This window comes from Myotis davidii, unplaced genomic scaffold (assembly GCF_000327345.1).
Source record: "Myotis davidii unplaced genomic scaffold, ASM32734v1 scaffold1527, whole genome shotgun sequence".
NCBI classification, from domain to species: domain Eukaryota; kingdom Metazoa; phylum Chordata; class Mammalia; order Chiroptera; family Vespertilionidae; genus Myotis; species Myotis davidii.
The window spans coordinates 446,641-463,482 of NW_006298269.1; the positions used below are offsets into that span (position 1 = coordinate 446,641).

The following is a 16,842-nucleotide window of genomic DNA, read 5'->3' on the forward strand; positions in this document are numbered from 1 at the left end:
CCAGCTTCCTCGGTCTGACGTCACCGGGGCGCGACGCCACCGTCGGTCCAGTCCTCCAAACAGCAGAGCTCCTTAGGTTCCTCCGGCGAAGGCTAGAGCCGAGCCAGCAGAGAGTCACACAGCTCCCGAGTCTCTCCGGGACTCCGTTCTCAGTAAGCCAGCCTCCGCCACCCTCCCTCGAACTCTCTTCTTACCCGGCACTGGCACCCGAGAGCTACGAGCCTGGAAGGAGCGCCGACAGCCAAACCTCAGTGCGGCTGCGCAAAGCACGCGCGCATCCACGCCGGAGTCCCGGCGCCTGGCTGTGACGCAACTTCCGGCGAGAGCGGCGAAAGCCGGGAGGGCAAGCGATAGTGCAAGCAGGCATCCAGCAGCAGGCAGCAGGCGGGCGGGCGGGCAGGCGGCACAGAGGGAGGGAGCGAGCGAGCAAGTGAGCAGTCCGTGAGCCAGCGAAGGCAGCCGCGTCCCGAGAGCCGCCGAAATAACTCCCGTCCCTCTGACCCCCTCCCCGGAGCCCACAGCGCCTCCGGTCTCCAGCGGAGCGAACACGGCCCTGCCCGGCCATGGCCTCGTTGCTGAAGGTGGATCAGGAAGTGAAGCTCAAGGTAGCGACACCGGCCCGGGCTTCCTTACCCCTCGCTTCGATCTCGGAGCGCTCTGACCGGCTCCCTACTCCCCATGGCGTCTTTGTCTCCCTGGGGACACCAGCTCTGAGCTTCCGCTCAGCTCAGCCCAGCCCCCCCTCCTCCCGGAGACCGCATCCGGGGAGAGGATCATATAGGATGGCTTTCTGCCCCCTGTCTGGTGATGGAGAGCCCCGCGGACACGTGGTGGACTCAGTGCTTGAGGCTAGTGACAGCTGGAAGTTCCCCAGCCCCGCCTCCGGACGCTGCCGCTGTCCTTGGAGTCAGGCCTGCCTCGCATCTTAGGTCAGGTCTGGAAGGGAGTCGGCGGGCACGTTTGTGAGCTCACACCTCCCCTATCTACCGGCCTTCCGTCTGCTCACACACTCAGACCGCCTCACACACAGGGAGGGAGAGAGGGAAGACAAGTGGGGGCCGCCCTCCAGCCCCGCTTCCCTCTCCTGAGATGGAGAAATGGGTCCTCAAAAAAATAAAGTACTTGCAGTCCGGGGGCCTCTCCGCTTCTCACTACCATTACAAGGTGAGGGAGGGACAGCTGGATTTGGGTTTCCCTGTCCTGCCCTTAACCTCTGATGCCAGGTACTGACTTGCTCTTACTGAATTGCTCTTTGTTAATTTTAGGTTGATTCTTTCAGGGAGCGGATCACAAGTGAGGTGAGTGAAATAAATAGCAAAACGAGTGTTGGTTGATAATCGGGAGTTTCCCAAAGGGGAGATAACTGCTGAGAGAGACCATCCCACAATTTTAATGCATTTCTTCTCATCTTTAGGCAGAAGACTTGGTGGCAAATTTTTTCCCAAAGAAGTTGTTAGAACTTGATAGTTTTTTGAAGGTGAGAGACCCTTTTCCTCATCTTTCCCAATTTTTTTTGGGGGGGGGGGGGGGGGGGAACTGTTTTTATTTTGTCTTTCTGTCAAATGGGACACATCAAGTGTTGGTTCCATTTTGTTTGGTACTGTAAAGCACTCTCATATCTTGCCCTTCACAGGAAATATTTACTTGTTCATCTTGAAAAGACTAATGTGTGGGGGGGTGGGCGTCTCTTTTTCAGGAACCAATCCTAAACATTCATGACCTAACTCAGATCCACTCAGACATGAATCTCCCTGTCCCTGACCCCATTCTTCTCACCAATAGCCACGATGGACTGGATGGTGTAAGTGTCCTATATTTATCTTTGTCTTCTGTAGCAATAGGTTCTCTGTCCTCTCTTCCCTGGTCAGTTTGAATATGTACAAAGGAGACAGTAGGATTTGGATCTGGGAATGAGGATTCTTACAGACATGATGACTCCAGTACACCACCCCCCTGTAGATCCTGATTTTCATGTATAGCATGAGGTGAATTTGCCAATGCTACTCTGTGTGAGAGTGAGTTTAATAGCCACAGGCTCCCTTAAGTTATCTGGGTCTGTTTCCATGGCTCTCAGCGAGACTTTCTTATCTGTTCCATGTTTCACTGTCTTGAGTCTTGTTATTGAATGAGTAGTTCTTCTTGATATGTAACTGCAGCCCCTGTGTTTGCTGTGCATCTTCATTACCTAGTCCTTATCAATTAATGTTCACATTCTGAAGCACTGATGATGCTGCATTGTTCTTTGTCTACATTATTGTCTCCTTGTTAGAACTTGTTGGTTCTGGAAAGCAGAAACTGTCCTAATCATCTTTGTATTCCCAGCACCTAGCATTGTTTCTGGTACGTAACAGGTGCTGAATATGTGTTTGTTGATTGAATATTGTGTTTCTTTGTGGAACCAGCAGATTTATGTATATTCCCTTAATTACCCTATATTGAAAGGTTCTTTTTTCCTATTGTTTATAGCAGCCAATTTCAACTGATGTACTGTAAGAATTTTTGAAACATGCAATTCCTGACTATTTAGTCAGGGGCACTGGCCTCTTTCCCCTGAGATTGTCAAATAAAAAAATGACACAGCCAACACAACAATGGCTTCCAGTGTGAATGAATCAAAATTATGCCTTGTTTTGGTCAGATAGGCAAAAAATATATTTTTGGTGTGCCACAGAATTTTAGTAGTTTTTGTGTGCCATGAGATGGAAAGGATTGAGAATCTCTGGCTATCCCTCTCTAGTTGCTTAATGTGTTGTATTTCTTGAAAGGTTGGTCTTACAACTAGAATGTAACTTGCTTTCTAGCAAGAACCTTTTCTTAAAGCCTTGTATGTACTTAGTAACTTGCACAAAATAATAAAACTAGAGGCCCGGTGCACCCTCTCGCAGTCTGGGAGCCCTCTGGGGATGTCCTTGCAGGGAGCAGGCCTAAGCCGTCAGTGGGGCATCCTTAGTGCTGCGCTCACCACTTGAGCCCAGCTTTTGGCTGAGCGGCACTCCCCTTGTGGGAGCACACTGACCACCAGGGGGCAGCTCCTGCGTTGAGCGCTTTCCCCCTAGTGGTCAGTGCACATCATAGTGACGGTTTTTCTGCAGTTTGGTTGATTTGCATATTAGCCTTTTATTATATAGGATAACCTATGGTGTCAAAGAAGGGATTAAACTTGTTTAAAGTATAACTTGTGATAGGGATGGGAATGTTGAGAGCAGGCTAATTTCTGTCTGTTTCCTTAGCCCACTTACAAAAAGCGAAGGTTGGATGAGTGTGAAGAGGCCTTTCAAGGTAAGAGCCACCCCACCCCACCTACCCTCTGGCTTACAGCCTTGAGAGGCAGATGGATCTAGTGTTCTGGCCTGGAAGCAGGATCCGATTTTATTTCCCAGAGTTAGCATTCTCAAATCTTCCAAATGTGGTCATTCTTTAGCACCCTGAACCTAACTTTCCAGTAAGAAGAGAGGTTTAACTTAATGTAAACTGGCCAAAGGAAAGGACTTGGGGGTCACTGCCTATTGCAGATTTTTCACAGAAGTCCCAGTTCCATGTTATTTTTTCCTCTTTAATAATAGTTGGTACATTCAGGCTTTAGAGCATATTTTAATTTCCTTATTCTTTAGACTTTGGGCATATTTTAGACACTCATTTGTTAATCCATATTTTCTCTTCGGTTCTGTTGGTGGTGTCAGTGTTTGTTGTGACAGATAAAAGGCAGAGGTCATAGCATCTCATGAATCTGGGAAGAAGAGGGAAGGGTGGAGGATGCTATGTCCTGGCCCCCACCCCAATCATTTGGCCTTCTTCATGTCCTTGCCAGGAACCAAGGTGTTTGTGATGCCCAATGGGATGCTAAAAAGCAACCAGCAGCTGGTGGACATTATTGAGAAAGTGAAACCTGAGATCCGGCTGCTGATTGAGAAATGCAACACGGTGAGGCAGGGGCTAGTGACCTATGGGCTGACTTCAAACAGCCCGGCTTGAACTATGAAAAATCATGGATGGTGGGGCTGGAGGCATGGAGGTGATGTGGGTGTTGGCAGACTAAGTATCTTGGCTCCTGTGCTCCTGGCATCTGGCCCCAGCAGCATGAATTTATACTTCATGGCATCAATAGAAAAAGCCGTGTTCCTCAAGCCTTGGTCCTCACATATATTTTGGTCTTTTTACCCTGCAGGTCAAAATGTGGGTACAGCTCCTGATTCCTAGGATAGAAGATGGGAACAACTTTGGGGTATCTATTCAGGTAATTACATACTGGAAGGGAAGGTTTGGGAGATACTCTTATCTCCCCTGCTTTGTTTGCTTTTCCTTTATCTTTGGTCTGCTGTGGAGTGATGTGGAAGTGATTTTGACTCACCGTGTTTTTTTGTTTGTTTGTTTTTCAGGAGGAGACAGTTGCAGAACTAAGGACTGTTGAGAGTGAAGCTGCATCTTATCTGGACCAGATTTCTAGGTAGGGCTGCTTGGACTTGGCCCAGGAATTGGGGGCTGGTGAGGTGGTAAGCACTGTCCAGGGTCTCCTGCAGCTTCCTCTTCTTTTTTCTCCTTTCAGATATTATATTACAAGAGCCAAATTGGTTTCTAAAATAGCTAAATATCCCCATGTGGTAAGTAAGGGTTTGGTGGCCTGAGGGTGGAAGGGTAGGGAGGAGTGACTGTTGCTGGGGAAGAGCTGGCTGTGGATAGTTGGGCCTTGGGAACAAGCTTTTCCTCTGCCCCTTCTTTCAGGAGGACTATCGCCGAACCGTGACAGAGATTGATGAGAAAGAATATATCAGCCTCCGTCTCATCATATCAGAACTAAGGAATCAATATGTAAGTAACCTCAATCCCTGCCAACAGTTGCCCTGGCTCTTAGTTCTGGTGATAAATTTCTTGCCACTCTCTGTGAGTCGAGATTGGGGACGGAGGTAAAGTTAATAAAACAAGTTCTGCTTATCAACCAAGTGTTGAGAACTATGGAGTTGAGGATATATAGCTGGGCATCTTCCTTCTTTCCACCTGGATGAGAGGGAGTACAATATAGTAGAGAGGTGAGGATGAAGTTGTTAGAGTCAGGCAGACTTAGGTTTGGAATCAACTCTACTGGTAATGTGTGGCCTTGGGCGAGTTGTTTAACCTCAGACTTCAGGGTTTCTTCATCTCTAAAATGAAACTTATATTAGAGTATCTACTGCACAAAGATGGTTTTAAAAAATTAGTGAGATAATACATTAAAGGACCCAGTGCACTTCTTAAGTGTTCCACAAATGTTAATTATTATTAGACACTCGGGGACTTGGAAATACCCAGTATACCTAGTTTGGGGGCATAAGAGAGGGAGAGCAACCACCTTGATTTCAGGATCAAATGAGTGAGAATGGGATTATGTAAATGATTACTTGGGTAATTGGTTGGGAGGGATCTTTTCTTTTTGAGGTAGGGGTTGAACAGATGTGTGATTCTCTGATCTCTTTTCTCCCAGGTCACCCTACATGACATGATCCTGAAAAATATTGAGAAGATCAAACGGCCCCGGAGCAGCAATGCAGAGACACTGTACTGAGGCCAGGGCCAGGGCCAGGGGACTCTGTGAGTCTGGCTCAAGACCGACATTGCCTTGGTTTGTTACATGACTATCGTGATGGGGAAACTGGCTGGAAATAGTAATCACACCTCTCTCTGTTTTTAGTTAGAGTCTAATGAAACTCTCATGTAGTTCTGTGACGTGTTTACCTCTTTTTTCAGGCCTCAGGAACTCTTCTATTTCCTTCCCTAATACCCCACACCTGAGCTGTTCTAATTTCTGGAGAACTCCAGGTTTGTGTGCACAAGATATTGGCACCAGAATACTTGTGTTTTCTTTCCCCACCCCCTTCTTTGTCGTGGGCTTTGTGTTGTTTTTTTCCTTTTGATGATTAGTTTGTTAGGAGCTGAGGGAACTAAAAGGAAAGTGCTAGGTTTTTGTTTTTTTCTAAGATCTGGGGTCAGGGAGACAAGCTCCTCTCTTCTGATATAAGGGTAGTGTCTCTTGTCAATGTGGGATATTGGATCCTCCCTGTCCCAGTTGTCCTGGTGATGACTTCAGGTTTTCCATCTACATACATGGCAAGAAACACCACAGACTTTGGCTAAGTCCCTAAGTCCTTCAGATGTTTTTATAAGTAGAATTTTCACATACACTTATGTGCATGATGGACACACACATACAGACGCACACATCTGCCTTCCTACTCTGTTACCTGACACCTCCCCCGGCCTCCCCAAAAAAACCTGTTACACACACACACACACACACACACGCACACGTCAGGAGGTGATAGTTGTCTCAGTCATCATCCACCGGGGCCCATCGTCTCCTGATATTGTAGCCTCTTGGTACCCAGAGGCTGTTGAGTTGGAGGAGAACCAAGAGGCGAGAAGCAGAGGGATTGGGGAAGGCTCCTTTCTCTGTGACTCAGGTCCTTTTGGGCATTATTGCAAAGGCCAGTCCTCTGACTCCTGACTGCCTCTTTCCAGACCAGCTGTCATTTGGGGTGGGGGTGTCTTCAGCTGTGAGGACCAGCTGCTGCTGCTGCTCCTGGGCTTTTCCTTTGGGAAAAATATTTCTCTGATTTATAGTATTGTGCTTCCAGGGAGGGCAGTCACTTATGTGTCTACGTGTGTGCATGCAAACACAGGTGTGTACACATGTGTATGTGGAAATCTGGGCAAGTCAAAACCATAGAAGAGTTGCCCCCTATCTCTCAAATCTTCCAGAGATATCCCCCACTTTTTTATTCTATCACTATTGGAGAGTCAGTATTTGCAGCCCGCCAGCCAGTGACTCTCTCAGTGTCTATTTCTGACTTATTCTTCCCGTCTGTCTTCCAACCCCTAATCATATTTCCACCTCGATACATCATATTTACTCCCAATATACTGTATAGAGAAGGAGTCAGGATGCTGTCTTCCCATGAATAGTACTCAGTAACAAACCAATTGCATTTTAGTTGGGCAATGCCCCTACCCACCCTTCAAATCCCTTCCACCATGCATTTGTTTCCCTTTTTGTTTGTTGGATTGTTCTGCTGCCCCTTCTCCTCACCCCACCACCCTTGGATCGTAATGTAAAATTCTTTTACCATGTCAAGAAATTATTAAAAATACAGGTACTTTGACCTCTTTCTAAAGCCGCAGACCTTGATGAGATGCTCTGGTGGCTAGGGACGTACCCATATGTGTGTGCATCGGGATACCCACCCCCACATACACCACCAACCATCCTATTGGGCGTTTTTATACCAATTATGCTTCCTCTTTTTTTCTGGAATAATGGAAAGATTGAGGTTTCTGCCTACAAGAGGAAAGGTGGGTCCTTCATTTGTATTAAGCCTGAATTATGTGAAAGAGAGCTCTTCCCAAATCTCAGCTGCCTTCTGTCCCAGCCCTCAACAAGATCCCAGATCCTTCCTTCCCCGGTGATACCCATGAACTGCCAGTAGAGGCTGCTCTAGTTCCACGTGGGAATCACCTGGTTCAAGGCGCAATCTACCGTGTCATTCTCGTTACCTTATACTAATTCTCCCCTCAGAATAATGTCTTAAATTTCTTAAGGAGATGGCAGGGGCTCTTGGTTTTGGTTTTCAAATGACTTGGAGGGCTGTCTAGGACTCTACCTCCCTCTGAAATAAAATTTCCTCAACTTCCACCTTATCAAGTAGCCTTCTGGTTTCCAGTAATTCCCTCGTTGTCTGCAAAAAGAGATTTAAGGTCTTAAACACCGGAGGAACATCTGCTCTCTTCTGTTTCAGAAATAATCAGTAGGTAACAGTTTTTGAATGCCTCTCCTGTGTTGAGCTCTGCTAAGCACTTTATATGCACGATCACAGTTAATCTTCATGAATCTATAAGGTAGTTTTATGCATTTATAAGTGGGGACGTAGACTCATGATATGTACCTCCCCTGAGGTCACAGCTTAGGGACCGGGGAATCTGACTGCTAAGCTCAGGCCTTCACTCTTCCTTTCTCACTAACTAGGTAGAAGAGGCCTGAGACTACAGGTCAGGGGCTTGACCTTAGGCAGCTGGCTGAGCACAGTGCTTACTGCTGAACTAGGCAGTGGATCCTGGAAATATTGGGGGATAGCGCCTGCCAGGGGGGTGGGAAACGGACAGTGTTGGTGCCTGCGTTCAGCACACAGGACTTGATTAGGCATCCGGGATTTGCATTCTTCCTCAGACCCGTTTTGAGTGGAAGGTGCAGTTCAGCGGTACTTCAAATGCCCTCTAATCTGGTCTAAATGATGGAAATCATGCTGCCAGTAGTTCAGGGGCAGGGGAGATGCCATGCACATGGAAGTAGTGCTTTGGGCCAAACCACAGAACAGAAAATTGGAACAGAATTATATAAATCAAGGTCAGAAATTTCCTGTTCAACCCACAGGGTGGAGTTTTCTCCATTCCTATCCATCCTACTGAATATAAACCCTGATTTGATGTCAGTAACTGGAAGAAGCAGCTGGTAGGACTCTCATTTCAACTTGCAGCATTCACCATGAATGTCAAGGTAGTCCTCGTGTTCCTGGCACTGTCCCTTATTACCATCTTTGCACTGGCCTATGTCTTGCTGTCCAGCCAGGGGGGTTCCAGCCAGCCTTCCAGCTGCCCCTCTGTATCCCACAGTGCCCAGCACTGGACACAGCCTGGCCAGAGCCAGCTGTTTGCAGACCTGAGCCAAGAGGAGCTGACAGCTGTGATGAGCTTTCTGACCCAGCAGCTGGGGCCAGGCCTGGTGGATGCAGCCCAGGCCCTCCCATCAGACAACTGCATCTTCTCCGTGGAGCTGCAGCTGCCCCCCAAGTCTGCAGCCCTGGCACACCTGGACAGGGGGAGCCCCCCACCCGCCCGGGAGGCACTGGCCATCGTCTTCTTTGGTGGACAACCCCAGCCCAATGTGAGTGAGCTGGTGGTGGGACCACTGCCCCACCCCTCCTACATGCGGGATGTGACTGTGGAGCGTCATGGCGGTCCCCTGCCCTATCACCGACGTCCCATGCTGGGAACTGAGTTTGCCCAGATATGGAAGCATTTGAAAGAGGTGGAGCTACCCAAGGCACCAGTCTTCCTTGCTTCGGTCTTCAGCTACAATGGCTCCACCTTGGTACCTCTGCAGGCCACTCCTAATAGCTTGCGCTCAGGAGACCGTACTTCCTGGATAGCCCTTCACCATAACATCTCAGGTGTTGGGTTTTTCCTACATCCAGTGGGGCTGGAGCTACTGCTGGACCACAGGGCCTTGGACCCTACCCGCTGGGCTGTCCAGAAGGTCTTCTACCTTGGGCGCTACTATGCAGACTTGAGCCAGTTGGAATGGGAGTTTAAGGCTGGCCGGCTGGAAGTGGTTAGAGTTCCTCTGCCCCTGCCAAATGGGGCTTCATCCCTGAGGTCTCGGGTCCCCCCAGGTCCTCTTCCACCTCTTCAGTTCTCACCCCAGGGCTCCCAATACAGTGTACAAGGGAACCTGGTGATGTCCTCCCTCTGGACATTTACTTTTGGTCATGGGGTGTTTAGTGGCATGAGGATTTTTGACGTTCGATTCCAGGGTGAGCGAGTGGCCTATGAAGTCAGTGTCCAGGAGTGTGTGTCTATCTATGGTGCTGATTCACCCAAGACAATGATGACCCGATACTTGGATAGCAGCTATGGACTTGGCCGAAACAGCCGGGGCTTGGTGCGGGGTGTGGACTGCCCCTATCAATCTACAATGGTGGACATCCACGTATTAGTGAACAAAGGGGCCGTCCAGCTGCTCCCAGGGGCTGTGTGTATATTTGAGGAGGCCCAAGGACTACCCCTTCGAAGGCACTACAATCACCTTCAGAGTCATTTCTACGGTGGTTTAGCCAGCTCAGCTCTTGTAGTCAGGTCTGTGTCAACTGTAGGCAACTATGACTACATTTGGGACTTTGTATTTTACCCAAATGGGGCGCTTGAAGGGCGGGTCCATGCCACAGGCTTTGTCAACACAGCTTTCCTGAGTGGGGGAGAGGAAAGCCTCCTCTTCGGGAACCGTGTGGGGGAACGAGTGCTGGGGACGGTGCACACACATGCCTTCCACTTCAAGCTGGACCTGGATGTAGCAGGTGAGTGCTCAGGGAATTAAAATTGAGAGTTGGGGTGGGGCAGAGGGAACAGACTCCCCACCCCCAGATCAAGCCTGAGGAGCAGAGTAGCATTCCAGCTCCACATTCATTGTGGCAACAGAACAGACTGATTTTAGGGTTTTCAGCTGTAGTCAGTCTGAAATACTGGGCTTACCGAGTGTGGCAGAAGGGAGAGAGGGTTCCTCCGCCAAGCTCTGGTCACCCAGCCCCTCTGACTTGCTGCCATTGTGAAGTGAGTTTAATGTAAAGGCTGTGCCTGTCCACCTTAACCTTGAGTGACAGTGTGCGTGGTGAATTTCCCTGAGGCTGAATGGGACCAGAGTTGGGGCTGTCTGTGTTCTTCCTCATTCTGAGTCTGTGGAGGAGGGGAAAGCAGGGACCTGAGCAGAGGCAGGAAGCAGCCCATCTCAAGAGGTCTTCAGAGCAGAGGTGGTCCAGGGGCATGAGAAGGCGGGTGCTAGCGGGGAGTTGCTCCACAGGATTTCAGACAACTGGGGATACAGGATAGGGCCCCATCCTGGGGGGGCATCCCATTCCTGTCAGCACATGTCATCACAATGGGCTCTCCGGTGTCATGGCAAGCACACAGCAGGCTTGCTGCAAGGGAGTTCTCAAGTAGGGCTCAGAGCACAAAGAGGACTTGCTGCTCCTGACACGTTTTGTTGGGGACAGACAATAACTAACTTATCAAATCAGACAATTAGACCCAGAAAGAAAATGAGAAATCCACCAGACCCTCTTCATTTTACAGTTAGGAAAGTTGAGGGTGGGTGGAGATGAGACAAAATGATTATCCAGGTATAATGTGCTATAACTAAGGATATTTCTTGTGAAACATTTTCTTATTCTCCTGGGTCTCAAGACATATGGAGAGCATTTAAATATTTGCTCTTTTAATTCATCTAGGGCTCGGGGGACGGGGGGGGTGGTGATGTGGAGGCAGAGGGGAGGAAGAATTAAGAAAATAGCATGGTTGAAATGGCATATTAACAATCCTTTTACATATTTAGAATAGGACTTTTCTGATTTGGAGTTTAGCCAGCATTTTTGCTATCAAAGAGCCTTGTCAGGAAGTAAAATCAAGTAACATTTATTGGGTCTCTAGTGGGTACAGCCCAGGTTGGTGCTGTGGGGTGGAGGCTGTGTTAGGCCCCCTGTGTACAAGATGACCAGCAGAGGCACCGGGTTTAGTAGAGTGCCCCCCTAAGCCAGCTGTCTTCATATAGGTCCTGTTTAAAGTAACTGAGTCCAAGTATGTGATCAGGTGCCTTGTGTGTGCGGTGATGAGTTCAGGTGATCAATGCAATAGAGTTCCAAGGAGTTCTCAATTTAAGGACATAAATCTGTTCACTTCTGAAAAACACTGAAAGTGGTCCCCATCTTGTTGAGAGAAAGAAAGCAAATTCTCAGAGCTGAGAGGGGTGTGCAGAGCACCATGGAAGGGGATTGGGTTTTTCCAGGCAGCTTCTCCAAGACAAATGTCCCTTTCATAGTTACTAGCCACCTGCGTGTGTTTTTCCATTTACAGAGCTCAACCATAGAACAGCTTTAATTATGTCCAGTGTAGAGATTCGGAAAATGAGAATCAAAGCAGCAAATAATTTGTCCAAGGGTAGACCAGTGCTACTAGAACTTTCTGCAGTAATGGAAATGTTCTATCTCTGCATTGTCCAGTACATTAGCCACTAGCCACAGGTGGCTATTGAGCACTTAAAATGTGACTAGTGTGACTGAGGAACTGAATTTTTAATTTAAATGCAAATAGCTGTTGTGACTGGCAGTGACTGTGCTGGACAGGGCAGGGTTGGAGAAGATGGGCTAGCTCCCCAATCTAGAGCTGCTGGCTCTCGGATGAGTTCCTCTGCCCTTTGTCAGGCCGGTGCAGTGTTCATGGCGGGGGCGATGAGGAGCCTGTCTTACCTGGTATGGAACTCCTCTCCCTCCCCTCACCCTGGCAGGGCTGAAAAACTGGGTGGTAGCTGAAGACGTGGTGTTTAAACCTGTGGCAGCCCCTTGGAGTCCAGAGCACCAACTTCAGCGTCCACAGCTGACTCGACAGGTCCTGGGAAGGGAGGACCTGACAGCCTTTTCCTTGGGAAATCCCCTTCCTCGCTACATTTACCTGGCTGGCAACCAGACTAATGCCTGGGGTCACCAGCGTGGGTACCGAATCCAGATCCACAGCCCCCTCGGCATACACATGCCCCTGGAGAGTGACATGGAGAAGGCCCTCAGCTGGGGGAGGTGAGGAGGGCCCTGGGCACTGGGGTGGTAGGGAAGGACCGGTCCCCTTCCCCATCCCAGCTCTTGGAGACCCCAACTCACTATTCTTGGCTTACTATCCACCCCTGTACCCCCTCTCAGATCCAGATAGATATGGGATGGGAGATGGTCTCAGTCTGAATCTGATCCAAAAGATTTCTGGGACAGGAAACGTCTTTGACATTGTCTGACTCCACCTTCTTATGACATTCCTGGTCAGATACCAGCTCGCGGTGACCCGGAGGAAAGAGGAGGAGTCACAGAGCAGCAGCATCTATTACCAGAATGACATCTGGACACCCACTATTGCCTTTGCTGATTTCATCAACAATGAGACTCTCTTAGGAGAGGTTGGTAGATCTAGAGACAGAGGAGAGGGGCTCTTCTGTGTCTGGTGTCTTGGCTGCCCAACACCTGGCCCTAGATTGGAGGGATGATGTGTTTCCAGGGCTCAGATTCAGGAGTCAAGGAGTTCTCTGATGACCAACATGGGTCATCCCTCCTGGGGTGAGATTAGCTCTGGGGTATTGACCACCCTACATAGATCACCACGTTTTGTGGACCTGGGGCTGGGAGGAGGTGGAAGCAGGGCTAAGGCTGGAGGGCGGGGATTGTGGCTAAGGGTGGTTCTCTGGGTCTTACCTCCAAAGTCCTCCAGCTCCTCCCTCTTCCTGCAGGACCTGGTGGCCTGGGTTACAGCCAGCTTCCTACACATCCCCCATGCTGAGGATGTCCCCAACACAGTTACTGTGGGGAACAGAGTTGGCTTCTTGCTTCGACCCTATAACTTCTTTGATGAGGACCCCTCCATCTTCTCCCCTGGCAGTGTCTACTTTGAGAAGGGCCAGGATGCTGGGCTCTGCCAAGTCAACCCTGTGGCCTGCATCCCCCACCTGGCAGCCTGTGTTCCAGACTTGCCGCCTTTCTCTTATCAAGACTTCTAACCCCAAGGGTGTGGTGGGACACAGAGTTAGGGTGGGTGGGTGCTAAGACATATGTACCTTCCTCTCTCATATGTACCTTCCCAATTCCTGCTCCCCTGACTTCTACCCTCTTAATGTTTCAGAGGAAACAGCCCCTTCCCACACTAAACCATGTATCCTTTTAGTTAATTCATATTTCCAGTGTCTTTTTTTAAAATGATGAATTTATGCAAATGATATTATTATTAAAATATTCAAGCAAGCCAGGCCAACGTGGCTCAGTGGTTGAGTGTCGAACTATGAACCAGGAGGTCAGGGTTAGATTCTAGTCAGGACACATGCCTGGGTTGCCGGCTTGATCCCCAGTGGGGTGTGCAGGAGGAGACTGATCAATGATTCTTCCTCATCACTGATGTTTCTATGGGCGGCAGTGGTGGAGGAGACCATCAGCCTGGGGCAGACTCTCCAGCTAAGCCAGACTCTTATAGTAGCAGCCTTGAAAGAACACCTTCTGGATGGTCCAGCGGGCAGGGTCCAGAGCCTTGTGGTCTACCAGCAGCTCCAATAAATAAAAATATATTTAAAAAAAATATTCAGGCAAAACCACCACAAATCCTACCACTCCGAAATAGCTAGTGTTCACATTTGATGACCTTTATACCGGATGTTTTTTCATCAGGTGCATTGAAATGGAAGGATAGAAGTTTGTAAAAATAGATGGTATGTCCCGGCCGGCCGGCATGGCTCATTGGTTGAACATCGACCTATGAACCAGGAGGTCATGGTTCAATTGTGGGTTAGGACACATGCTTGGGTTGTAGGCTCAATCCTCAGTGTGGGGTGTGCAGGCGGCAGCCAATCAATGATTCACTCTCATTATTGATGTTTCTATTTCTCTCTCCCTCTCCCTTCCTCTCTGAAATCAATAAAAATATATTAAAAAAAATAGATGTTATGTGCAATTTATAAAAAATATTACAAGATTTATATTTGAATTTCTTCCATGTGACTTTTGAAGTAACTAGAATTCCCCAGAGAATATTAAGGATTCTGTCCAAGGAAAGTAGCAATGAAAGAGAGAAGAAAAGGGGGGACAGTGCTGGCCAAGGAATGCTGCTTGGGAAGCTGAAGGGCTGGGGGTGGGGATTTCCTCGGGAGGAGAATAATAGTTCCAAGTTACAGGAAAGGGAACATCTGGCCCTCGAAGGTGGGGGTGAAGGGGGGAAGAAGCGGGGCTGAGGAGCGTGTGGGGTTGCAAACCCCCACTCCTTAATGGTGGTACATTATTGTGCTCAGGCTGGTCAGTTACATTATTTTGAAATCCCTCCCCCTTCCCCTACCCCAGCTCTCCCCAGTTCCAACCCTGACCCAGAGTCCCATTTGGAGCCTGGAAGACAAAGCCATGTAAGGTCTGTGGAAATCACTGCTGCCTGCATCAGGCCCGCCCCAAGCCCCGGCATGCCCCGCCCCAATCCCCAGCCTTCCCAGTCCTTCCCACCCTCAGTTTCCTGTGCCTCTGGATACTGGGAACATAAACCAGAGTCCAGGAGCCCCCAGTATAGGAGCCAAGAGAGACCCTGTTCTGCTGACCTGAGAACACACACCTCCATTCCTGTTTAACCGTCTGATCCTCGTTCACAAGACAATGAACCAGAAGACAACCCTGGTGCTCCTCACTCTGGCGGTCATCACCATCTTTGCCTTGGTTTGTGTCTTGCTGGCTGGCAGGGGAGGAGATGGGGGTGAACCCAGCCTGCCTCCCCACTGCCCCTCCATATCTCCCAGTGCCCAGCACTGGACACACCCTGGCCAGAGCCAGCTGTTTGCAGACCTGAGCCAAGAGGAGCTGACGGCTGTGATGAGCTTTCTGACCCAGCAGCTGGGGCCAGGCCTGGTGGATGCAGCCCAGGCCCTCCCATCAGACAACTGCATCTTCTCCGTGGAGCTGCAGCTGCCCCCCAAGGCTGCAGCCCTGGCACACCTGGACAGGGGGAGCCCCCCACCCGCCCGGGAGGCACTGGCCATCGTCTTCTTTGGCGGACAACCCCAGCCCAATGTGAGTGAGCTGGTGGTGGGACCACTGCCCCACCCCTCCTACATGCGGGATGTGACTGTGGAGCGTCATGGGGGTCCCCTGCCCTATCACCGACGCCCCGTGCTCATCCGAGAGTACCTGGACATAGACCAGATGATCTTTGACAGAGAGCTGCCCCAGGCTGCTGGTCTCCTCCACCATTGCTGCTTCTACAAGCACCAAGGAAGGAAGCTAGTCACGATGACCACAGCCCCCCGGGGTTTGCAATCAGGGGACCGGGCCACCTGGTTTGGCCTCTACTACAACATCTCAGGGGCTGGGTTTTTCCTGCACCCCGTGGGGTTGGAGCTGCTGGTAGACCACAAGGCTCTGGACCCTGCCCGCTGGACCATCCAGAAGGTGTTCTTTCAAGGCCGCTACTATAAGAGTCTGGCTCAGCTGGAGACCCAGTTTGAGGCCCACCTGGTGAATATGGTGCCGATCCCAGACAATGGCACAGGTGGGGCCTGGTCTCTGAAGTCCCAGGTGCCCCGGGGTCCGGCTCCCCCTCTGCAGTTCCATCCTGAGGGCCCCCGCTTCAGTGTCCAGGGGAGTCGAGTGGCCTCCTCATTGTGGACTTTCTCTTTTGGTCTTGGAGCATTCAGTGGCCCGAGGATCTTTGACCTCCGCTTCCAGGGAGAACGGCTAGCTTATGAGATCAGCGTCCAGGAGGCCCTGGCCATCTATGGTGGAAACTCCCCCGCAGCAATGATGACCCGCTACATTGATGGCAGCTTTGGCATGGGCAAGTACGCCACGCCCCTGACCCGTGGGGTGGACTGTCCCTACCTGGCCACCTACGTGGACTGGCACTACCTGTTGGAGTCCCAAACCCCCAAGACGATACGAGATGCCTTTTGTGTGTTTGAACAGAATCAGGGTCTCCCCGTGAGGCGACACCATTCAGATTTCCACTCGCAGTATTTTGGGGGCCTTACAGAGACAGTGCTGGTCTTCAGATCTGTATCCACCTTGCTCAACTACGACTATGTGTGGGATATGGTCTTCCACCCCAATGGAGCCATAGAAGTCAAAATGCGTGCCACAGGCTATATCAGCTCAGCATTCCTCTTTGGTGCTGCCCGAAATTACGGAAACCAGGTTGGAGAGCACACGCTGGGCACCGTCCACACCCACAGTGCCCACTTCAAGGTGGATCTGGATGTAGGAGGTAAGACATTGTGGAGGGGGAAAGTATTCCGAAGAGGGGGGTTCAAAAGTTGTCTCTATTTGGCTTTTATTTATGGCAGTTATGCAGGAAAAGAAGATATGAGAGTATTTCGTTTTGGGGTCCATGCTTCCTCTTGGCTGGATGTGAGAGAGTTGGATGCTAGATTTTATTTAGCTCATTGGCTGGGCGCATGGCTAACACCGTGCCTCCACATGGCCGCGTCAGAAAACCTTGGGAAATGGCACAACTCAGGGATGAGGCAGGATCTGAGCCAACAGGGTCCCCTTGGCCCTCTTT

At 50.0% G+C, this 16,842-nt stretch overlaps 3 protein-coding genes across 4 annotated transcripts in view; all 3 read left to right on the forward strand.

Moving 5' to 3' along the window:
• The first annotated feature begins 297 nt into the window (after positions 1-297).
• Positions 298-5,697, forward strand: PSME3 (proteasome activator subunit 3). Its single transcript, XM_006773892.2, has 11 exons — positions 298-605; positions 1,266-1,298; positions 1,415-1,477; positions 1,697-1,801; positions 3,231-3,279; positions 3,809-3,921; positions 4,166-4,234; positions 4,377-4,444; positions 4,544-4,598; positions 4,720-4,806; positions 5,456-5,697. Exons 1-11 carry the CDS (start codon positions 564-566, stop codon positions 5,534-5,536), a joined length of 765 nt encoding a protein of 254 aa, XP_006773955.1. The 5' UTR covers positions 298-563; the 3' UTR covers positions 5,537-5,697.
• A 1,352-nt stretch (positions 5,698-7,049) lies between these two features.
• On the forward strand, positions 7,050-14,728 carry AOC2 (amine oxidase, copper containing 2). 2 transcript variants are annotated; one of them, XM_006773894.2, is made up of 4 exons: positions 7,050-10,094; positions 12,074-12,359; positions 12,598-12,727; positions 14,646-14,728. In XM_006773894.2, exons 1-4 carry the CDS (start codon positions 8,507-8,509, stop codon positions 14,706-14,708), a joined length of 2,067 nt encoding a protein of 688 aa, XP_006773957.1. In that variant the 5' UTR covers positions 7,050-8,506; the 3' UTR covers positions 14,709-14,728. The 2 variants fall into 2 exon arrangements, with proteins under 2 accessions (XP_006773957.1, XP_006773956.1); XM_006773893.2 differs by lacking the exon at positions 14,646-14,728 and adding an exon at positions 13,055-13,564.
• Positions 14,729-14,860: 132 nt separating this feature from the next.
• Positions 14,861-16,842, forward strand: part of LOC102758498 (membrane primary amine oxidase-like) — a 6,469-nt gene continuing 4,487 nt past the window's right edge. Inside the window, 1 exon segment of the mRNA XM_015570560.1 lies at positions 14,861-16,545. Within this exon segment, the coding sequence (XP_015426046.1) occupies positions 14,946-16,545 (1,600 nt within the window). The 5' untranslated portion in view covers positions 14,861-14,945.